The sequence below is a fragment of the Lagenorhynchus albirostris genome, chromosome X, assembly GCF_949774975.1.
Source record: "Lagenorhynchus albirostris chromosome X, mLagAlb1.1, whole genome shotgun sequence".
Taxonomy (NCBI): domain Eukaryota; kingdom Metazoa; phylum Chordata; class Mammalia; order Artiodactyla; family Delphinidae; genus Lagenorhynchus; species Lagenorhynchus albirostris.
In genome coordinates, this window is record NC_083116.1 from 90706311 (window position 1) to 90731061 (window position 24751).

The 24751-nt window shown below is 41.8% G+C and overlaps 1 protein-coding gene across 1 annotated transcript; it reads right to left on the bottom strand.

Moving 5' to 3' along the window:
• Positions 1-2143: 2143 nt before the first annotated feature.
• RGN (regucalcin) lies at positions 2144-20823 on the bottom strand. Its single transcript, XM_060137901.1, has 6 exons — positions 20648-20823; positions 18404-18586; positions 5184-5399; positions 3541-3672; positions 3021-3175; positions 2144-2339 (listed from the first exon to the last, which is right to left on the bottom strand). Exons 1-6 carry the CDS (start codon positions 20814-20816, stop codon positions 2289-2291), a joined length of 906 nt encoding a protein of 301 aa, XP_059993884.1. The 5' UTR covers positions 20817-20823; the 3' UTR covers positions 2144-2288.
• Between the last annotated feature and the right edge of the window lie 3928 nt (positions 20824-24751).

The following is a 24751-nucleotide window of genomic DNA, read 5'->3' on the forward strand; positions in this document are numbered from 1 at the left end:
ATGGGTTCGAGCCCTGGTCCAGGAAGATCCCACATGCCGCGGAGCAACTAAGCCCACGCGCCACAACTACTAAGCCTGCGCTCTAGATCCCACGAGCCACAACTACTGAGCCCACGCACCACAACTACTGAAGCCCACACGCCTAGAGACTGTGCTGCACAACAAGAGAAGCCACCACAGTGAGAAGCCCGTGCACCACAATGAAGAGTAGCCCCTGCTCGCCGCAACTAGAGAAAGCCTGTGTGCAGCAAGGAAGACCCAGCGCAGCCAAAAGTAAATAAAAAATAAATAAATAAAATAAAATAAAAAACCAAAATACTACTACTAATAAAAACTCTCAGCAAACTAGACTAGAGGAGAACTTACTCAACCTAAGAAAGGGCATCTACAAAAAATTCTGCAGCTAACATCATATTTACTGAAGAAAGACTGCATGCTTTTCTCCTAAGATTGGGAACAAGGCAATGATATCCACTCTTACTATTCCTATTCAACGTAATGCCGGCAGTTTTAGTCAGTGCAATAAGGTAAGAAAAAGAAATTAAAATATACATATTGGAAAGGACAAAATAAAACTGTCTACTCACAGAAGACATGATTATATATCCAAAGAATCCCAGAGAAGTTATAGAGATACTCTTAGAACTAATAAGTGAGTTTAGCAAAGTCATTAGATACAAATTCAAGCTACAAACACCAATCATACTTCCATAAATGAGCAATGAACAACTGGAAACAAAAAATTTAAATAATAATAACACAATAGCTCCAGAAAATGAAATACTTGGATATAAACCTAACAAAACATGTACAAGATCTGTATGCTTGGGACTTCCCTGGCGGTCCAGTGGATAAGACTCCACTTTTCCACTTCAGGGAGCGGGGGTTTGATCCCTGGTCGGGGAACTAAGATCCCACATGCTGCATGTACGGCCAAAAACAAAAACAGAACAAAACAAATATCTGTATGCTGAAAACTACAAAATGCTGATGAAAGAAATCAAAGAAGACAAATAATTGGAAAGACATGCCATGTTCATGGGTTGGAAGATTCAAAATCGTAAAGATGCCAATTCTCTCCAAATTGTTCTACAGATTTAAAGCGATTCCAATGAAAATTGCCCCTGGATTTTTTTGTAGATATAGTCAAGCTGATTCTAAAATTTATATGGAAGGCCAAAGGAACTAAAAGAGCTAAAACAATTTTGATAAAACAAAGTTGGAGAAATCACAGTACCCAATTTTAAGGCTAATTTATAGTGACAGAAATCAGATCAGTGGTTTCCTGGGGATGGGGGCAGGCATACAGAAGGACCAAAGGGAAGGATTACAAAGGGACACAGGGAAAATCTTGGGGTAGTGGATAGATTCATTATCTTACTTGAGGTGTTGGTTTCATTAATGTGTATATATATGTCAAACTTATCAAATTGTACACTTTAAATATGTGTAGGTCAATTATAACTCAATAAGGCTATTTTTGTTTTGTTTTGTTTTTTGTTTTGCAGTACGCAGGCCTCTCACTGTTGTGGCCTCTCCCATTGTGGAGCACAGGCTCTGGATGCGCAGGCCCAGCGGCCATGGCTCACGGGCGCAGCCGCTCCGCGGCATGTAGGATCTTCCCAGACCGGGGCACGAACCCGCGTCCCCAGCATCGGTAGGCGGACTCTCAACCACTGTGCCACCAGGGAAGCCCCAATAAGGCTATTTTTAAAGTATTCTTTCCAAAGTGATACATTACATCTACTAGGTGGCAGTCGGAACCATAGATTTTGCCAAAATGTTTGATTCTTATCCTCCAGCAATATTTTAATTTGTAAAATAACATACAGGAAAAGTAATATGAAGGTAGGTCGGCACTGCAGCATATTTTATAAGATTATGATGAAAATAAAAAGGAACATAATCATAGCAAGTCATTACCAGACTACTATTTATTAATGTTTTAAAGCTTTAGGTATAGTAAGTATCGAATGCAGAGTAAAGAACAAATATGGTTCCTTCCCCCTTCCCCGATTCCACCAGCAATTTGCAAAGAATCAAGAGGCTGGTTGACGGTTGAACACCTCTATATTTCTATAGCACTTTTGCAGAAGGCCTTATAGTATGTTATCAAAACCACCTGTCACCCCTTGTTAAAAATGCTCTATGTTTTAAAAATTGTAATTAAAAATTTAATCCTATTAATATCATTGCTTCATTTTTTTTTGTAACTAGACTGAAATTTCAGCACTAGAATTTTCTAGTTGTCTTCTAAGTCTCTTCCACTATGAAGGAAGGCCTGTCACTCATCCTGCATAGGGATAGGGAGGAATTCCTTTGACCCCCAGGCCAGTTATCTGTTAAAAAAAGAAAAGAGAGAAACTCTGATACAAGGTAATTCACAAGTATTCTCCAAAAACATTTTTATGATCCACAATAATATATTTAGCCACCTATTATCCTTGTTTTGTTTCCTATAATAAAAAGGAACTATTTGATTAGGTATTTATGGTCCAACCCAATTATTCACATAGATAATAATTCAACTAGCAACCATTTACAACTAGGATTGAAAACTGAATTTATTTCTATCTTCTTCCCATCTGTTAAGAAAGGGGTTTGCGCCAGATGATTTCTACATTTCTTTTCAGCTCAAGAGATCTATAACTCTTATCAGTGTTTATTTCACTGCCAAAAAAAGTTAAGAACCTGAAAATATTCTTGCAACATCAAAACAATCAACTAATCTTATAAATGTGTTTCAAACACTGGTTTTCCAAGCCTATTCTACTGATTTATAGAATTTCAAACACCACTGAAGCAAAAAAATATTTTAAAGCACTGTACAAAGTGGGCTAAACACATTGTCCTGGACTTCAGGTCTAGAAAATCTCAATAAAATGTTTTTAAGTCTAGCATGATGAGCTTAAATGCCAAATACAATTGTATTTGGGAAGTATGAAAAAGCACCAATCATTCAGTTACTTAACCGAAGATCTCCCACCTCACCCTCAAAATAAAAGATATAGCCAGATCACCTTGAAAATTCCACCAGCTTCAGGTTGCTGCAGTAGACCCTCGGGGTCTATCCCATCCCGGGCACTGGTCACATACATTTCAGAGTAATCCTTCCCTCCGAAGCAGCATGAGGTTGTTTTAACAACAGGCAACTTCACAGTTCGGAGTCTTTTCCCTAGGTCACCAAATATTTCATTTAAGTCTAGCTCTAGCAAATTTCCACCCGCACAACTTTTCGGGACCCCTTGTGGAGCAATAGGAAAGTTCAAAGAAGATTTGGAGGTCAGACTTCGCCCAGGTATTTCACCTACCTTCCCTGACAATTTCTTCTGGGCAAAAAAGATTTACCTCTACAGGAAAAAGAGTTCTGACTATAACATTTTGGGCTATATCTTTGGCCTTTATTTCCAAAATCATCCAATTGAGACCTTTGAATATATATAACTCTATATAACTTTATTAGTAATGAAATTTCTCTGGCCCCTAGTGTCTGGTGTTTTCTAGACATGGCGGGGTTTTTCCATTCTGCTGTGGGCCTACCTGTCTCAGGATCCAAACGGATCACTCTTCCTCCATTGTAACAGGCCACCCAGAGCTTCCCCTCAACATCAATACACATTCCATCAGGGATTTGTTCTTCTTTCTCCAGCTTGTAAACACTTCTGCGGTTGGCTATGGTTAAAAAAACAAACATACAGACAAACCAACCACACACACACCCCCCAAAACCACAGGCCACTCAATACTGAGCATCAAACAATGAGCAATCAAGTTGATTATAAATACTGATCGCTTCTGCTTATCCAGTGTCTGGCAAATGGGTACCACAGGTGGGATGATTCAGGAGGATTCCTAACTCTAAAAATGTCTAAAAACATGAGTGGGCACCCCTCAACAAAGGATTTGTACTGTAGGATTTGGGGTGGATTCACTCCCTTTAGTTTGGGTACAGACACAGCCACCTAAGCTTTCAGAGGAGGAGAGAAAAAAGAAAGCAGAATTCTTAATAAAATAACAAAAGATATTTTTGAGGGACCTGAACTGAAGCCCTGCATGCCCACCTCAGACACACTTCAGTCTGTGGTTAGACCTTTGCTGTTTTACTTCCAAAAATGCCTACTTTGGGGAATTCCCTGGTGGTACAGTGGTTAGGACTCCACACTCTCACAGCCAAGGGCCCAGGTTTGAGCTGCCAACAGTTCACGCACAAAAACTAACAAGGTATATGAGTTCTGTTTCTGCCCAACTAAATGCTCCAAAATCACCTTATCTAAATATTAGAAGAGCTTGTTTCTGAAAAGAGGGGTATTCTGAAACCAACTGGCTGGCCTTAAAGGGAATCATAATATACAAAAAACAAGCATCAAAATCCAGAGGAACATTACACTACAAAATCCAGGTCATTACAGTAATCAGATTGAGGTATAAGGGGAAAAATGTTAAAACCATGTGTAAGTAAAGTGGGTAAAAACAGTCATGAAAAAGAGCACTACATATTTCAAAGCAAAACATCTGTGCTGGAATATTTAGCCTCTGATTAAATCTACATGAGACTCATGATTTTTTTCAAGTCATTTTTATGATTGGTTTTGCTCTTGTGGTCTGGCACCTTTCATGAAAGTTTCAAGCACTCCTTTTAAAATTCTTTCCAATAATTCCTTCCTTCCCAATTTCCAACTATGGCTCATTTAGATCCGTTGGTGGAGTTGAACAATCTGCAACCACTGTTTTTACTTTTCCATTTTGAAAGGTTGTTAATTTGTCTTTAAGTACTTGCCTATAGTTAACTAAAGTACAAATAAGAAATATCAACCCCAAACTCTAATTTTCTATTCTTTTCTCCCATTCTGCTGTATACTATTTGCCTTTAAGCACCAGCTGGTAGAACAGGATCCGTTTTACAGTGAGCCTTTTTCTAGTGATGGTTGCAAGAAAAAGGATTAAGGATCTAGCCATATTATGCAAACTGTGGCCATATTTAGTTGTGCTGAGAGCCATGGCTTGACTGGCAGCAGAGTCAAGTCTGTGTAATCATTACAATATTGGAATCATAACATTAGGCAGTTCTTTGTTTGAAAAGTAAGGACCTTTTCAAATGGGTTAAGGGCGAGGCAGCCTGCTAGTCATATGCATATGAAAAAAAATATCAGCAATATTAAGAAAAATAATGAGAAAGTACATACAGATCTTCCCTGTTTGCAGGTCATAGTCAAAAGCATCCACCGAGTAGGACAGGCTATCGATGTAATAGAAGATTTTGTGGTCCAGAGACCAATCCAAACCATTGGAGATGTCCACCTGGTCAAAGTACTTTTCCACATGGTGGTCAGGAAAGAGGGAGTACAGGGACCCTTGGTGCCGCTCCAGAACTGCTGGAGCTGTTTCCTCAGCCATGGTACCTACAAAACCCAAAGAGTATGGAGCTCAGCTGCACAGCATCCCGCCCATGCACTGCACCATCTTCTCTCACCAGGACTCCTTCCCTGTGATGAAATCAAGGAAATTATTATACAATCCCAATCTGGGTCCTATGGGTTTTTTTTTTTAATGACAACTACCTTGCTTATAATGCAAATTAAAACTACCTTGAGAGGTTCTGGTTCCAGACATCTGCACCAACCTCATTTTCTCGCACTGAGCACAACTCTAAGACCTGGACAAAATGCATGGCATAGCTATTTGACAACTCTGCAATGTGAATTATCAGGCGGCTCAGAGAAGAACACAGAATTTGAAGTATCACCTAATTGGTGGCGAGTTCTTGAGCTCTCCATTTTATCCTCTAGTATGTCCTGGCCTGAACTCAACCCAGCTTAAAACTTGGAAGTGAGCACCATGGTGCAGGCAGAAAGAGGTCCGAGAGAAACCTCTAGATCTGGCGCAAGGAGCAGAAAACACTCCTATGGCTCAGAGAGAGAGTGGAAGAACCCCCCTACTTATTTTCTCCTCCTTTTTCTCCATTTTCTCATGCACCAGCCCCCAGGCAATTCTGCAGTGAGGGTAGCAAAGGCAGAGAGGTCAGCAACAGGAAACTACAGGAATCAAAACTCTGAGGGAAGGCGACATTCCTCTGCATTTAGTGACGCTGCAGGGACAAAAGGGCAGATCAAACACCGTTGCTTTCATGTTCTCTCTCTCTCTCTCCCCTCCTGCCACTTGGCCCTGGAGGCAGAACAGTCATAGAAGTGGGTGGTTTCTGACTGGAGGAATGAAAAGGAGCTACAGGAAGCTGGAAAGTACTAGAAGAGGGATGATGCTCAGGAATGCAACCCCATAAAGTTGTTTGTGATCTGCTGGGCTCATCTGTTTGTACATGCATGGATCTGATTCTAATTAGCATGCTAAAGATTTGGAGAATGGAGCTAATGGATAGAACTCCTTCTAGGTCTCAGACTGACCACTGAGTGGCACACCTAATGGCACCTAATAGAAACTAGGAACTTGTGGAAAGTGGAACTTGTGATCTGAACCTAAACATACAGATTGCTTACTGAAATGAATATATCAACATTCTCCATAGGATTTAAACAAGACCCAGCATCTCATAAGGTAATAGTCAAAATGTCCAGGATACAATCCAAAGTTACTTGGCAACACAAAGAAGCATGAAAATCTCAAGTCGTATAGGAAAACGAATCAAGAGGCAGACAGTGAGATGGCACAGATGTTGGAATTACTTGACAAAGACTAAAGCAATTCTTATAAAAATGCTCAGATGAACGATCTGCAAAGTCTTAAAACAAAACTCGAAATAGCAGCAAAGGAGGAGAAATATAAAGAATCCCCAAGTGAAAATTTTAGAACTGAAAAATAAAATTAATGAAATAAAAAACCCACTGGATGGACTCAATAGCAGAATAGAGATGACAGAGGAAAGAGTCAGTGTATCTGATGCTAGATCAAGAAATTATCCAATCTGAACAACAGAGAGAAAAAAAGACTGAAAAAAAATAGAGTGTTAGGGACCTGTGGGACAACAACAAAAGAGCTAACATATGTGTCACTAGATTCCTAGAGAAGAGGACAAAGAATACAGGGCCAAAAAATATTTGAAGAAGTAATGGCTCAAAACTCTCCAAGTTTGGTGAAAAGCATAAGACTATATATTTGAGAAGCTGAGCAAACCCCAAACAGGATAAGCCCAAAGAAACCTATACCCAGACACATCATAATCAAATTTCTAAAAACTTAAATAGGGACTTCCCTGGCAGTCCAGTGGTTGGGACTCCATGCTTCCAATGCAGGGGGCATGGGTTTGATCCCTGGTCAGGGAACTAGGATGCCACATGCCATGTGGCATGGCAAAAAAAAAAGAACAAACAAAAACCCAAAAAAACAAACAACCAAACTTAAGTTAAATAGAAATCCTTAAGATTAATGAAAGAAAAAATGACATACATACAACATATAGGAGAATAATGATTTCAATGACTGTTGATTTTTCATGAGAAACTGTGGAGGTCAGAAGAAAGTGATACATTTTTAATTTGTTGAAAGAAAAATAATGTGTCAACCTAGAATTTTATATCAAGTGAAAATATCCTTAAAGAATGAAGGTGAAATAAAGACATTCTCCTGTGAAGTAAAACTAAGAGAATTTATAGCCAGCAGACTTGTTCTAAAAGAATTGCTAAAGGAAATTCTTCAGACAGAAGGGAAATACCAAAAGAAACAACAGGAATGAAGAAAGAGCAATAGAAATAGCACGTATATGAGTAAATATAATAGACTATTCTTCCTTTTAGTTCCTTAAAATATTTCTGATGATCGAAAGCAAAAATTACATTTTCTGATGGGATTTTAAATCTATGTATATAAAGACAACTATGACATAAATGGGTGATTGTCAATTGAAGTGGTAAAATATTGGTTCTAGACAGACTGTGAAAAGTTAACTATACATTTGTAATCCATTCAGGAGCCCTTAAAAAACTATACAGAGAGATATAGTGAAAAATCACAATAAGTAAATTAAAATTGAATTCTAAAAAAATTCAAATAACCTAAAAGAAGGCAGGAAAGGGGAAACAGAGTAACAAAAAATACAGAGGGAAAGAAGAGAAAACAAATAATAAAATGGTGGCTCTAACTCAAAGCATATCAATAATTACATTAAATATAAATAATCTAAACACATCAATTAAGATAATGTCAGAATAAACTTTTTGAAAATAGAACTATATGCTGTCTATAAGAAATTCACTTCAAATATAAGAGACATAGGTAGCTTAAAAGTAAAAGGATGGGAAAAGACCTATCCTATGCAAATATTAATTTAAAAAAACTGTAGAGGCTATGTTAGTATCAGACAAGATATACTTAGAGCAAAGAAAACTACCAGGGATAAATAGGAGTAACTACATATTGTGAAAATAGTCACTTCACTAAGGAGACATAATAATCCTAGATGTGCATGTGCTTAACAACAGACCTTCAAAATACACAAGGCAAAAGTCAGAACTGAAAGGAGAAACACACAAATCCATAATTCCGGTTGGAGATGTCAGCATCCCTTTCTCCGTAATAGACTCAAGTAGATAGAAAATCAGCAAAGAAATAGAAGAACTGAATACCATTAACCAAACTGGACTTAAGTGACATTTATAGAGAACACTCCATTCAACAACAGCAGAATACACATTCTTCTCATGTGCCCATGGAATATGCACTTAGACTTGAGTGTGATCTCAGAGGATAGAGCAGAATTTAACATAATGAAGAAATCGGAAAGCTCATTTACTATAACATGCTCTATCTGAAAGAAGAGTGAGTTAGAGGAAAATGGACTGAAACTGGGAAGCCTGAACAGCAAGCCAGACCTCCCTCCTTGTTTTTTTGCTATAGGGCAGTTGGGCTTGTTTCTATTATTTCTATTCCACCCCCACCCACCCCCTTCCCCCACTATCTGCCTCACAGAAGGAGATGCCTGGAACATGAATGTGGATCCCCCACTGCTTAGAAAGGGCTCTTCCTTAGTGGGAAAGAAACTGGAGCCCTGGTTTATCATTATCTAGTAGTGAGCCCAGACAGGTGAGACCTTGGGTGTTGGGACACCTTCAGGGTACTACCCACCACTAAGAGACCCCCATCCAGACTATCAGATGACCCCACCCTTTTCTGGGCCAGGGACAGCTCTCAACACCTGCTGAAATCTATAAACTCTCTCTAGAAAAATTTTCTCAGGTGCTTCTGACAGATGCACATGACCAGTATGTAGGCACACTGATGCCTACAATTTTAAGGGGTCTCCAGAGGGCAAAGGTTAAGAATTGGGGACTCCAGGCTAAGAACTCAGGCCTCTGAGGGCATTTTAATTTTGTCTCACCAAGTGCCACAGAGCTGTAAACTTCTAGCCATAAGGGAGAGAGAAAATCAACTTCAACAGGAGGTAGAGTATCCAATCATATTTCTTCATCCTGCAGAAATTACTGGCAGAAGGGCTTCCAATGGATTCTCATCTTTAATCTTTCAACCTGTCCTGGACTAGATCTGTGCTTGTGTAAAGTCCAGGAAGATGGGAAACAATCCACACCACCTGCTCAGATCTTACTTACCTTCCATGTTGAAAGTGAATGGACGAACTTCCCTGGAGGTCCAGTGGCTAAGACTCCGTGCTCCCAATGCAGGGGCCCCGGTTTGATCCCTGCTCAGGGAACTAGATCCCACATGCATGCCACAACTAAGAGTTCACATGCTGCAACTAAAACATCCTGCATGCCACAACTAAAGATCCTGCATGCCGCAACAAAGACCCAGCACAGTGAAAGAAAGAAGGAGATAGAAAGAGAAAGGAAGAAAGAAAGAAAGGAAGAAAGAAAGAAAGAGAATGGAGCCAGGACAGCATGGCTGATGATGTGAGTGGAAGAGTGGGGAGGTGGAAACAGCAGGGATTTAGAATCAACTTTGGCTAACTATAGGGTTGTTAGGATGGGAGCTAAATGAGAACTAAATGTGAAATGCATTATTTAATTTCAAACTTAGAGTTAAAATTCATTTAAATCTGTATATAACTCATTCTGCAGCCATCATAATAAAGATGGCTTCAAGTGAGAATCATCAAGGAATGTAAAAGCTAAGGAAGATATTTTGATGAGGACCAGGATATTTGCTTGGACTTAAAGTATCTCCCCATGTTGTAGCCAGCCTCTAAGTTGACCCATAATGATCCCTGCCTCCCAGTATTCACACCCTTGTCTAGTCCCCTCCATAATTTTGTGACCAATAGCACATGGCAGAAGTGATGCTATGTCACTTCTGAGATTGGTTATAATAGGACTGTAGCTTCCATCTTGGGCTTTCTCTCTTTCTCTCTCTCTCTGCCTCTCATCACTGGCTCTGGGGGAGGCCATGCCCCGGGCAGTCCTATGGAGAGGCCCACACAGTAAGGAAATGAAGCCTCCTGCCAACTGCCTGCCATGTAAGTCAGGTTTGAAGCAGATCCTCCAGGCCGCTTCACAGACTCCAGCTCCCTCCAAGGCTGTAGCCCCAGCCAACAGCTTGACTGCAACTTCAGGACATAGCCTTGAACCATGCAGCCAAGCCAGACCCAGGTTCTTGACCTTCAGAAACTATGTGAGATAATATATGTTTGTTATTTTAAGCCACTAAATTTCAGGGTAATTTGTAACACAGCAATAGATCACTAACAGACCCCACAAACTGCTTATAAATTGCAATTTAAAAATAGTAGCTATGTAGTAGAGAAATCTAAGACCTCAACTGGGTGATCAAAACTGACATCACCAATGAGGGACAGATGGTATCCAGATGGGATACCCCGAGAAGGACAGAACAGCACCTATGCAGTGATTCCAGCCATGAATATATAGCATCAATCTAATCACAAGGAAACATTAGACGCAAAAACATGAGGAAAGTTCTGTTAAAAAAGAGGGGAGTTGGGCGAGATTGTAGTCTTCAAAAATGGCAATGTCGAGACGCTGGCAGAGCTCACGTCAAGGAGTACTTCCCGGAACTTCTGCTGCCAGTGTCCTTGTCCCCACGGTGAGCCACAGCCACCACCTGCCTCTGCAGGAGAACCTCCAACACTAGCAGATACACCAGAAATACATCTACACGTGGAACAACTCCTATAGAACACCTACTGAACGCTGGCAGAAGACCTCAGACCTCCCAAAAGGCAAGTAACTCCCCACGTACCTGGGTAGGGCAAAAGAAAAAAGATAAAAACAGAGACAAAACGATAGGGACGGGACCTGCACCAGTGGGAGGGAGCTGTAAAGGAGGAAAGGTTTTCACACACTAGGAAGCCCCCTCACGGGCCGAGACTGCGGGTGGCGGAGCGGAAAGCTTTGGAGCTGGAGGAGAGCGCAGCAACAGGGGTGCAGAGGGCAAAGTGGGGAGATTCCCGCACAGAGGATCGGTGCCGACCGGCACTCACCAGCCCGAGAGGCTTGTCCGCTCACCCGCCTGAGTGGGCGGGGCTGGGAGCTGAGGCTCGGGCTTTGGCTAGAGCACAGGGAGCGGACTGGGGTTGGCGGCGTGAACACAGCCTGCAGGGGATTAGTGCACCACAGCTAGCCGGGAGGGAGTCCGGGGAAAAATCTGGAGCTGCCGAAGAGGCAAGAGACTTTTTCTTCCCTCTTTGTTTCCTGGTGCGCAAGGAGAGGGGATTAAGAACGCTGCTTAAAGGAGCTCCAAGACGATCGTGAGCCGCGGCTAAAAGCACGGACCCCAGAGACGGGCATGAGACGCCAAGGCTGCTGCTGCCGCCAGCAAGAAGCCTGTGTGTGAGCACAGGTCACTATCCACACCCCCCTTCTGGGGAGCCTGTGCAGCCCGCCACTGCCGGGGTCCTAGGATCCAGGAACAACTTCCTCAGGAGGACGCATGGCGCGCCTCTGGCGGGTGCAACGTCACGCTGGCCTCATGCTGGCCTCTGCCGCCGCAGGCCCGCCCCGCACTCCGTGACCCTCCCTCCCCCCCGGCCTGAGTGAGCCAGAGCCCCCAAATCAGCGGCTCCTTTACCCACATCCTGTCTGAGCGAAGAACAGACGCCCTCCGGTGACCTACACGCAGAGGCGGGGCCAAATCTAAAGCTGAGCCCCTGGGAGCTGTGAGAACAAAGAAGAGAAAGGGAAATCTCTACCAGCAGCCTCAGGAGCAGTGGATTAAAGCTCCACAATCAACTTGATGTACCCTGCATCTGTGGAATACATGAATAGACAACGAATCATCCCAAATTAAGGAGGTGGACTTTGAGAGCAAGACTTATAATATTTTCCCCTTTTCCTCTTTTTGTGAGTGTGTATGTGTATACTTCTGTGTGAGATTTTGTCTGTATAGCTTTGCTTCCACCATTTGTCCCAGGGTTCTATCTGTCCGTTTTTTTTCTTAATAATTATTTTTTATTTTAATAACTTTATTATATTTTATCTTACTTTATTTTACTTTATCTTCCTTCTTTCTTTCTTTTTTCCTTCCTTCCCTCCTTCCTTGCTCCCTCCCTCCCTCCCTCCTTTCTTTCTTTCTTTCTACTTCTACTAATTCTTTCTTTCTACTTTTTCTCCCTTTTATTCTGAGCCGTGTGGATGAAAGGCTCTTGGTGCTCCAGCCAGGAGTCAGTGCTGTGCCTCTGAGGTGGGAGAGCCAACTTCAGGACACTGGTCCACAAGAGACCTCCCAGCTCCACATAATATTAAATGGCGAAAATCTCCCAGAGATCTCCATCTCAACACCAGCATCCAGCTTCACTCAACGACCAGCAAGCTACAGTGCTGGACACCCTATGCCAAACAAATAGCAAGACAGGAACACTAACCCACCCATTAGCAGAGAGGCTGCCTAAAATCATAATAAGTCCAGAGACACCCCAAAACACACCACCAGACGTGGACCTGCCCACCAGAAACACAAGATCCAGCCTCATCCACCAGAACACAGGCACTGGTCCCCTCCACCAGGAAGCCTACACAACACACTGAACCAACCTTAGTCACTGGGGACAGACACCAAAAACAACGGGAACTACGAACCTGCAGCCTGCAAAAAGGAGACCCCAAACACACTAAGATAAGCAAAATGAGAACACAGAAAAACACACAGCACATGAAGGAGCAAGATAAAAACCCACCAGACCTAACAAATGAAGAGGAAATAGGCAGTCTACCTGAAAAAGAATTCAGAATAATGATAGTAAAGATGATCCAAAATCTTGGAAATACAATAGACAAAATGCAAGAAACATTTAACAAGGAACTAGAAGAACTAAAGATGACACAAACAACGATGAACAACACAATAAATGAAATGAAAAATACTCTAGATGGGATCAAGAGCAGAATAACTGAGGCAGAAGAACGGATAATTGACCTGGAAGATAAAATAGTGGAAATAACTACTGCAGAGCAAAATAAAGAAAAAAGAATGAAAACAAATGAGGACAGTCTCAGAGACCTCTGGGACAACATTAAACACACCAACATTCGAATTATAGGGGTTCCAGAAGAAGAAGAGAAAAAGAAAGGGACTGAGAAAATATTTGAAGAGATTATAGTTGAAAATTTCCCTAATATGGGAAAGGAAATAGTTAATCAAATCCAGGAAGTACAGAGAGTCCCATACAGGATAAATCCAAGGAGAAATACTCCAAGACACATATTAATCAAACTGTCAAAAATTACATACAAAGAAAGCATATTAAAAGCAGCAAGGGAAAAACAACACATAACACACAAGGGAATCCCCATAAGGTTAACAGCTGATCTTTCAGCAGAAACTCTGCAGTCCAGAAGGGAGTGGCAGGACATATTTAAAGTGATGAAGGAGAAAAACCTGCAACCAAGATTACTCTACCCAGCAAGGATCTCATTCAGATTTGATGGAGAAATTAAAACCTTTACAGACAAGCAAAAGCTCAGAGAGTTTAGCACCACCAAACCAGCTTTAGAACAAATGCTAAAGGAACTTCTCTAGGCAAGAAACACAAGAGAAGGAAAAGACCTACAATAATGAACTCAAAACAATTTAGAAAATGGGAATAGGAACATACATATCGATAATTACCTTAAATGTAAATGGACTAGATGCTCCCACCAAAAGACACAGATTGGCTGAATGGATACAAAAACAAGACCCATATATATGCTGTCTGCAAGAGACCCACTTCAGACCTAGAGACACATACAGACTGAAAGTAAGGGGATGGAAAAAGATATTCCATGCAAATGGAAACCAAAAGAAAGCTGGAGTAGCAATTCTCATATCACACAAAATAGACTTTAAAATAAAGACTATTAGAAGAGACAAAGAAGGACACTACATAATGATCAAGGGATCGATCCAAGAAGAAGATATAACAATTGTAAATATTTATGCACCCAACATAGGAGCACCTCAATACATAAGGCAAATACTAACAGCCATAAAAGGGGAAATCGACAGTAACACATTCATAGTAGGGGACTTTAACACCCCACTTTCACCCATGGACAGATCATCCAAAATGAAAATAAATAAGGAAACACAAGCTTTAAATGATACATTAAACGAGATGGACTTAATTGATATTTATAGGACATTCCACCCAAAAACAACAGAATACACATTTTTCTCAAGTGCTCATGGAACATTCTCCAGGATAGAGCATATCTTGGGTCACAAATCAAGCCTTGGTAAATTTAAGAAAATTGAAATTGTATCAAGTATGTTTTCCGACCACAATGCTATGAGACTAGATATCAATTACAGGAAAAGATCTGTAAAAAATACAAACACATGGAGGCTAAACAATACACTACTTAATAATGAAGTGATTGCTGAAGAAATCAAAGAGGAAATCAAAAAATACCTAGAAACAAATGACAATGCAGACACGACGACCCAAAACCTATGGGATGCAGCAAAAGCAGTTTTAACAGGGAAGTTTATAGCAATACAATCCTACCTTAAGAAACAGGAAACATCTTGAATAAACAACCTAACCTTGCATCTAAAGCAATTAGAGAAAGAAGAACAAAAGAACCCCAAAGTTAGCAGAAGGAAAGAAATCATAAAAATCAGATCAGAAATAAATGAAAAAGAAATGATAGCAAAGATCAATAAAAGTAAAAGTTGGTTCTTTGAGAAGATAAACAAAATTGATAAACCATTATCCAGACTCATCAAGAAAAAAAGGGAGAAGACTTAAATCAATAGAATTAGAAATGAAAAAGGAGAAGTAACAACTGACACTGCAGAAATACAAAAGATCATGAGAGATTATTACAAGTAACTCTATGCCAATAAAATGGACAACCTGGAAGAAATGGACAAATTCGTAGAAATGCACAACCTGCCAAGACTGAATCAGGAAGAAATAGAAAATATGAACAGACCAATCATAAGCAATGAAATTGAAACTGTGATTAAAAATCTTCCAACAAAAAAAAGCCCAGGACCAGATGGCTTCACAGGCGAATTCTGTCAAACATTTAGAGAAGACCTAACACCTATCCTTCTCAAACTCTTCCAAAATACAGCAGAGGGAGGAACACTCCCAAACTCATTCTACAAGGCCACCATCACCTTGATACTAAAACCAGACAAGGATGTCACAAAGAAAGAATACTACAGGCCAATATCACTGATGAACATAGATGCAAAAATTCTTAACAAAATACTAGCAAACAGAATCCAACAGCACATTGAAAGGATCATACACCATGATCAAGTGGGGTTTATTCCAGGAATGCAAGGGTTCTTCAATATACGCAAATCAATCAATGTGACAAACCATATTAACAAATTGAAGGAGGAAACCATATGATCATCTCAATAGATGCAGAGAAAGCTTTTGACAAAGTTCAACACCCATTTATGATAAAAACCCTGCAGAAAGTAGGCATAGAGGGAACTTTCCTCAACATAATAAAGGCCATATATGACAAACCCACAGCCAACATCATCCTCAATGGTGAAAAACTGAAAGCATTTCCACTAAGATCAGGAACAAGACAAGGTTGCACACTCTCACCACTCTTATTCAACATAGTTTTGGAAGTTTTAGCCACAGCAATCAGAGAAGAAAAGGAAATAAAAGGAATCCAAATTGGAAAAGAAGAAGTAAAGCTGTCACTGTTTGCAGATGACATGATACTCTATATAGAGAATCCTAAAGATGCCACCAGAAAACTACTAGAGCTAATCAATGAATTTGGTAAAGTTGCAGGATACAAAATTAATGCACAGAAATCTCTGGCATTCGTATACACTAATGATGAAAAATCTGAAGTGAAATCAAGAAAACACTCCCATTTACCATTGCAACAAAAAGAGTAAAATATCTAGGAATAAACCTACCTAAGGAGACAAAAGACCTATATACAGAAAATTATAAGACACTGATGAAAGAAATTAAAGGTGATACAAATAGATGGAGAGATATACCATGTTCTTGGATTGGAAGTATCAACACTGTGAAAATGACTCTACTACCCAAAGCAATCTACAGATTCAATGCAATCCCTATCAAACTACCACTGGCATTTTTCACAGAAGCAGAACAAAAAATTTCACAATTTGTATGGAAACACAAAAGACCCCAAATAGCCAAAGCAATCTTGAGAACGAAAAGCGGAGCTGAAGGAATCAGGCTCTCTAACTTCAGACTATACTACAAAGCTACAGTAATCAAGACAGTATGGTACTGGCACAAAAACAGAAAGACAGATCAATGGAACAGGATAGAAAGTCCAGATATAAACCCACGCACATATGGTCCCCTTATCTTTGATAAATGAGGCAGGAATGTACAGTGGAGAAATGACAGCCTCTTCATAAGTGGTGCTGGGAAAACTGGACAGGTACATGTAAAAGTATGAGATTAGATCACTCCCTAACACCATACACAAAAATAAGCTCAAAATGGATTAAAGACCTAAATGTAAGGCCAGAAACTATCAAACTCTTAGAGGAAAACATAGGCAGAACACTCTATGACAAAAATCACAGCAAGATCCTTTCTGACCCACCTCCTAGAGAAATGGAAATAAAAACAAAAATAAACAAATGGGACCTAATGAAACTTCAAAGCTTTTGCACAGCAAAGGAAACCATAAACAAGACCAAAAGACAGCCCTCAGAATGGGAGAAAATATTTGCAAATGAAGCAACTCACAAAGGATTAATTTCTAAAATTTACAAGCAGCTCATGCAGTTTAACAACAAGAAAACAAACAACCCAATCCAGAAATGGGCAGAAGACCTAAATAGACATTTCTCCAAAGAAGATATACAGACTGCCAACAAACACATGAAAGAATGCTCAACATCATTAATCATTAGGGAAATGCAAATCAAAACTACAATGAGATATCATCTCACACCAGTCAGAATGGCCATCATCACAAAACCTAGAAACACTAAATGCTGGAGAGGGTGTGGAGAAAAGGGAACACTCTTGCACTGCTGGTGGGAATGTGAATTGGTTCAGCCACTATGGAGAACAGTATGGAGGTTCCTTAAAAAACTACAAATAGAACTACCATATGACCCAGCAATCCCAATACTGGGCATATATCCTGAGAAAACCATAATTCAAAAAGAGTCATGAACCAAAGTGTTCATTGCAGCTCTATTTATAATAGCCCGGAGATGGAATCAACCTAAGTGCCCATCATCAGATGAATGGATAAAGAAGATGTGGCACATATATACAATGGAATATTACTCAGCCATAAAAAGAAACGAAATTGAGCTATTTGTAATGAGGTGGATGGACCTAGAGTCTGTCATACAGAGCGAAGTAAGTCAGAAAAAGACAAATACCGTATGCTAACACTTATATATGGAATTTAAGGGAAAAAAATGCTATGAAGAACCCAGAGGTAAGACAGGAATAAAGACACAGACCTACTGGGGAACGGACTTGAGGATATGGGGAGGGGGAAGGGTGAGCTGTGACAAAGCGAGAGAGAGGCATGGACATATATACACTACCAAACATAAGGTAGATAGCTAGTGGGAAGCAGCCGCATAGCACAGGGAGATCAGCTCAGTGCTTTGTGACTGCCTGGAGGGGTGGGATAGGGAGGGTGGGAGGGAGGAAGATGCAAGAGGGAAGAGATATGGGAACATACGTATAACTGATTCACTTTGTTATAAAGCAGAAACTAACACACCATTGTAAAGCAATTATACCCCAATAAAGATGTTAAAAAAAACTCATTTAAACTACAAAAATACAATACAAATTTTAGTCTGCTAGAGACAACAGTTGAAAGGGATATCTACGAAGTTTTTCTCATGGGATTTTTTTTTGATACAAGTGACTTAAGTAATAATGAAAGAAGAACCCCAGACCCATTATGAACACTTATTTTACTACTGCAGCTGTGAGGCTTTTGTAAGTCACATTCTGGTCTTCCCCAAAGCTCAGTAAGTAGGCGCTAAAGGTAAACCATACCGGCAAAGTATCTCCCAGCGGGATCCACCTTCCCGTCATTGAATCGATTGTTTTTCTTGTCTTTATCTACTGTGGCCAAGACAACTGCTGATTGATCTTCCCAGTTCAAAGCACAGAACTTTGTTCCAACTGTGGCGACATAGCCTCCTGAGTGGCGAAGGGCCACAGAGCTGACTGGGGCATCTGCAGAGGTAAAAGCAGCAGTCAGGGGGCAGCCAGTAGTCACACTGTGTCCATCACGCCACCCGGCATCTCTAAGAGGTTGCAGCTCTTTTGACAAGGGGAGTGCTCCCTCCTCTCTGTTGAACAGTGAAGGTTACATAACCCAGTATATTCGTTGATCATGAACTCCGTGTGCTGTTCCGGGCAGCATGGATGTAAAGATGAATGAAACCCAACTCCTCTGGAAGCTCCGAGTCTAGCGGGAGAAGCAGAGAAGTCAAATCACAGCAGCCACCGTACACTGGGTCAGATGCCACAGCAAGTTCAGAGGAGAGGTTCCTAAGGGGGTGATGTGTAAACCAGGGCAGTTGTCACAGAGCAAGCAATGCTCAGTTTGCCTGATCTTCAGGAAATGCAGGGACACAAACTGTGTTTAGTTCCAGCAACTGGGTTTTGTGACATCTCTCTCTCCCTCAAGTACAGGACTTGTCTTTTTTTTTAATTAGGACTTGTCTTGTTAAAGGTACCCTGTTTTGTATGTATTTAATTGAAAATTGTTTCTTAAATCCTTTTTGGAAGTAAGCATGATTAAAAAATAATAGAGGGACTTCCCTGGTGGCACAGTGGATAAGACTCTGCGCTCCCAATGCAGGGGCCCGGGTTCGTTCCCTGGTCAGGGAAGTAGATCCCACATGCATACCACAACTAAGGAGCCCACGTGCTGCGACTAAGGAGCTGGCAAGCCACAACTAGGGAGCCCGCCTGCAGCAACTAAGACCCGACACAACCAAATAAATAAAAATAAATAGTAAAAAAAAAAAAGAAATGTAGATGCAATGATTTAAAAAATCACGTCTTCCTTATACTACTATATTTTGTATATTTAAATTTTAGGTTTTCTGGGTTTAACATTTTTCCACATATAAGGAAACTTTTTTTAAGTGGAGAGATTGATTACCATGGTGAGTACTCACAGGAAACAAATTGACAGACTTTATTGTGAAAACATTTCCTAAGCATCTATTCAGTGCAAGACGCTTGGTGCCCTGTGCAGAAGTTGATTGGAGCCGTGGAGGGTCCCAGGGAATGTGCAAGACACTAGTAGGAGCCTCATATCCTCATCAGGGATCCCAACCTGTGGCCTGAGGCTTCTGTTAGCTTTTAAGCTGCTGTGGACACCACAAGCCCTTCCCAGGGTTGGGGGGGGGTTGTTTGTTTTGTTTTTGTTTTGAAGATTAGGGGTAGGAATATATCCCTAATGTGTGCATATTGGGAAAGAGAGACTAGGGAAGGTGATGGGTCCCTCCCCCAAGTCTGATCACAGTGGGTCACAGTCATTTTGCCTCGAGCCACAGTCATGTCCGTGAGTGAATTAAAAGCTGTTCCCTCTCATCTAAGAAAAAAAGGTCCCCAGTTCTGGGTTGAGAGTGTCCTGAGGTCACAGGAATTCCTGGTATCTCTTTCCCAGGAACACAATAATGAAAAGAAGAAACTTCTTTATCTCTAGTCAAGCCCATATCCTTGGGCCATAAAATGTGATAAACCCCTCCATGGGAAATCACAGGGCCATTAACAGAATCATACTCCAATGCACTCGAAATTCCTTTGTGAATCCTGTTTTGAACAGTGAACAGAAAGCCCTGGTTAATGCTTTCTAAGTCCAAAAGCTCCTCTTTGCACAAAGAGGGGATATATCTGTTGTTATTATTATTATTTTGTTTTTCAAATTAAGGCCTTGGCCTGACCCAAGGTAGATAACCTTTGCTGTGCCACAAACCGGGTCTCCAACTTTCACGGCTGTTAACTGAAGGTATGATGGAAAGATCCTACCGTGACTCACCATCCAAAACATAATGGGGAATGTTGCCCGGCACCCGCAGGGGAAGAGGAAAGTATTGACCATCCAGATTTTACTCCTGGGTCAAAGTGGGGGACACAGAAAGGATGACAATCCAACAGTTTTCAAGCATATTCAGTACGCTTTGACAAGAAGGTTCCGGAGGAATGACACATTAGGTGACCGTGCCTCCCCAGGGAAGAGATGGTTGTCTGGGCAGATCCAAGCCCATCCTTCATCCTTACCCACGGTCACTTGCTGCACTTCCTTGCTGAGCGAATCCCACCGGCAAACCTTTTTTGCAGGAATATCTACGAAGAGCAGAGAGTTGGATGCCTCCTCCCAGACTGGAGACTCACCGCAGCGCCAGTTCTCCCGCAAAACACACTCAATCTTAGCGGAAGACATTGTCATGGGAGAGATTTACTGAAGACAACAGAGATAAAGTGAAATGTCATCGCATGGAGCAAATTCAGCAAAACACCTAAGATGCTGGTAAGATCCCAATACAGATTGAGTTTTTAAAATCAGAACTGGAAAGGCTGGACACACTTTCCCCAGATCAGAACAAAATACGCAATGTGGCAGGAGGAGACAGATAAAAATGAAGAAAGAGCTGATAGGCCATAACACAAGACATCTTCAATCAACTTACCGGTGCTTTTTTTTTTCAAGGTTTCTCTTAAAAAGAGAGAGAGAAAAAGCAACACTCCAACATCCACACCTTGGCGCTAGTGACCCCCAGAGAGAGCTGGCTGCTTCTACAAGGCAAGGCTGCCTTTATGCCAGCACCCAAGCCCCCAAGGCGGGTCAGGGGGTGGGAAACTACCTCATTGGTGGCCCTCTGGGCATCCTTCTCCTGCTGTCCTTCCCATCGGTTGCATGGTGTTGATTTCCTTCTCTAACGGCCCAAAGGCCAATCTTCCTGCTCTGCACTTTTCTGAACTGCATTTTTCGAAATGCAGTTCATCAGTGATAATACACTAAAGTAGAAATAACATCCATATTCTTTTTTTTAATTTAAGTATAGTTGATTTACAATGTTGTGTTAATTACTGCTGTACAGCAAAGTGATTCAGTTTATATATATATATATATATATATATACATTCTTTTTTTAAAATTTTCTTTTCCATTATGGTTTATCATAGGATGTTGAATATAGTTCCCTGTGCTATACAGTAGGACCTTGTTGTTTATCCATCCTATATATAAAAGCTTACATCTGCTAATCCCAACCTCCCACTCCATCCCTCCCCCAGCCCCCTCTCCCTTGGCAACCACCAGTCTGTTCTCTATAACATCCATTTTCAAATTCAGACAATGGAAAGGGGGGAGAAAAGGACATTGTTGGGGCACCACTGTAGGAAATGACAGCCCCTCAGCTATTTCTTGCTGCCTAGGAAGGCACCATGCCAGTTTGGCAAGGAGTCTTGAACTCCATAGGCAGGAACATTCTATGCTGGGACTTTAGGCCAGAGGCTGTGACCAGCGAACAGGTAGAAGAAAAAGAAAAATAATCAGAAAAGAAAAAATCCTTACTTAAGAAACCCACGTGGGAGAGGAAAGACAGACAACTTTCAAGAGCATTCTCTCTTTCCCAGACTGTGTCCTGATGGTGATCAAAACTGCCTGCATCTTCACCCTTCTCCTTGACAATTATCTGATTTGAAGTCACTGGTCCCACACATGGATGGGCAAATTAATGGTAGGGGAAAATAATCTTTGGTTTAATATTACCTTCGATAAATCGCTTTTTTTTTTTTTTTTTTTTTAAGAAACACAGCTCAAATCGTCCTCAAATGCTGCCTGCCAGCGCTGTAGCATTTGCAGTCCTCACTGGCTGTTAAAAATTGGCAGAGGTTCTAAAGGCCTTCCTGCTGTCAATCTGAGATAAGGCCCAAGATCAGACGCAGGACTTTTGCAATCGCAACTTTTAACCCCACGCTCCGTGGTGCAAGCTGGGGGGAGGGGGTGTCTGGCAAATGTCCCTTTTCTGCTCGGGCCACCTGTGCGGGCGCGGGCCCGGTACCGGCTGGCGGCGCAGCCGCGGCCTAGGGTGCCGCGGGGAAGCTGAAGGTTGTGCCCGCCTCCTCCCCAGCCCCGGCCGGCCGAGTGGGGCGCGGGTCCCCGGGTGGCAGAGGGGGTCGGTCTCCTTTCAGCCGCGCGGGTTTGGGGGTGGGGCTGGCTGTCGCCAGATGTCCCCTCTCCAGGGAGGGGGCGGGGAGGCCGGCCTGAGCAGGACACTCACCAGCCTGATGACTTGCAGGTGGCTCAGAGGTCAGGTGGCAGAGCAGGGCCCGCGGTGGAGAGTCACCCGGCCGGAGCTGTGGGTGGGAACCGATTCCCTCCACGCCTTCCCTCCTCCTCGGCAGGAAGAATCCAGCAAAGCCCGCTGGGGCAGGGAGGTGGGATAGAGGCTTGGAGTCCAGTGAACCTAAGCTTTGGAGTTTGGACGGATAGCTAAACGTAATCTCTGACTTAACCAAAAAATGTTATCCAAATGCCTCACCGAGAGACTGGGTCGAGGGTCCGGTTAAACACAAACAGGTTCTAAAGGAAAGTTCAAACAGTTAAACAAATCCTATTTTCCTAGTGGAGAAGAGTCAGCTGGAGGCCAACTATTGCAAAACGTTTTTGGTGGGGCAAGTGGAGAGGCTTTATTTGATGCTTAGTGAAATAAGTCAGACAGAGAAAGAGAAATCCTGTGTAATATCACTTATAGATGGAATCTAAAAAATACAACAAACTAATGAATATAACACAAAGAAGCAGACTCACAGACACAGAGAACAAACTAGTGGTTACCAGTGGGGAGAGGGAAGGGGGGAGGGGCAAGGTAGAGGTAGGGGAGTAAGAGGCACAAACTACTATGTATAAAATAAATAAGATACAAGGAAATATTGTACAGCACAGGGACTATAGCCAATATTTTATAATAACTATAAGTGGAATATAAACTTTAAAAATTGTGAATCACTATGCTGTACATCTGAAACGTACATCAACTATACCTCAATAAAAAAAAAATCCTGTGGAATAAATATTCCTAAACTGCACTCAGTTTCACATTCTCCATTGAGAGCCTAAATGCATTCCTGGCTCTGCCACCTGACCATCCATACTTTCTCTAAATAACCCACAAGTTTAAAACATTAAAAAATAAAATTAAGGGAGGGAGGCAAACAGAATGGTGGCTGCTTCTGAGGGATGCGAGTCAGGTATTAACTGCGAAGGGGAGTTGAGGGAATTTTCTGGGGTGATGGAGCTGTTCTGTAACCTGATGGAGGCGTGAGTTGCACAGGTGTATGTACTGTCAAAAACCATCCAGTGCCACGCTTGAGATTTATGCATTTTATTGTATGTGTTGAATCCAAGGTCAGTGTTACCTCATTATTTATATCTCTCAATCAAGTGTCCCATTCTTTGCCATCTGCACTATCAAATCGCACTCAAATCACAATCATTGTGGCATTCTAATTTCCTTTAATTCACTAAGGAGGAAGAACCAGAAATCAATACCTAAAGGCACAGGCAGGAGATGGCTGGAGCAATCTCAGTTCAGTTTACGGTCAGTACTTAGAATAACTGGTGTTTATGGCCTCAATTATTTCGCCTTCACACCGGGAGGTACTTAAGACAACTACTCTCCCATGTCCCCATTTACGTGTGGGAAGGAAGTCTACAAAGTGAGGAACCTCCGAAAGCCACACATCCAGCTGGGAAAAATCTGGCAAAGAGCCCAAACCATCGGTAGAAAAGTAAGAACTTGAAGGACATTTTCTTGGGTGAGGCAAAGACTGGGACTGCGATCTCCAGATGTTGGGGTTCTCTTGTGCCTTCTTCTTATCTCGTGGCTTCCTCTAACTCCTCAATGCTGATGACTCCTCCAAATATATCTCAGCTCAGATCTTTCCCCTAAACTACAGTCCTGTAGCTCAAACCCCCTACTTAACAGCACCACTGAGCTGTCCAAACTCAATCCCATTGCTCTCCACAAACTGCCTGAGCACTCTGTCTTGGTGACTGGGACCATGGTCCAGCCAATGGACTGTGTAAGAAGCCCAGACACCTCACTAGACTTCTCTTGTTCCCTACCTCAAGTCCAGTTAGCCACCAGATCATAAATATTGTCCCTTTAATGTCCTTCCAGCTACATTGGCACTGCCCTAATTCATTCAGGCCTTCCCCATTTCTTGCCCAAATTGTTGTCATCTTCTTGGAGGTCTTGTCTCACACCTTTGGATCTGCTGCCAAGATGGCCTGCTAGACCATGAGTCCTGTAGAGCAGGAGATGCATCTTATTTACCCTCTCCTTCCCAGGTCCCACCACAGTACTGACACACAGA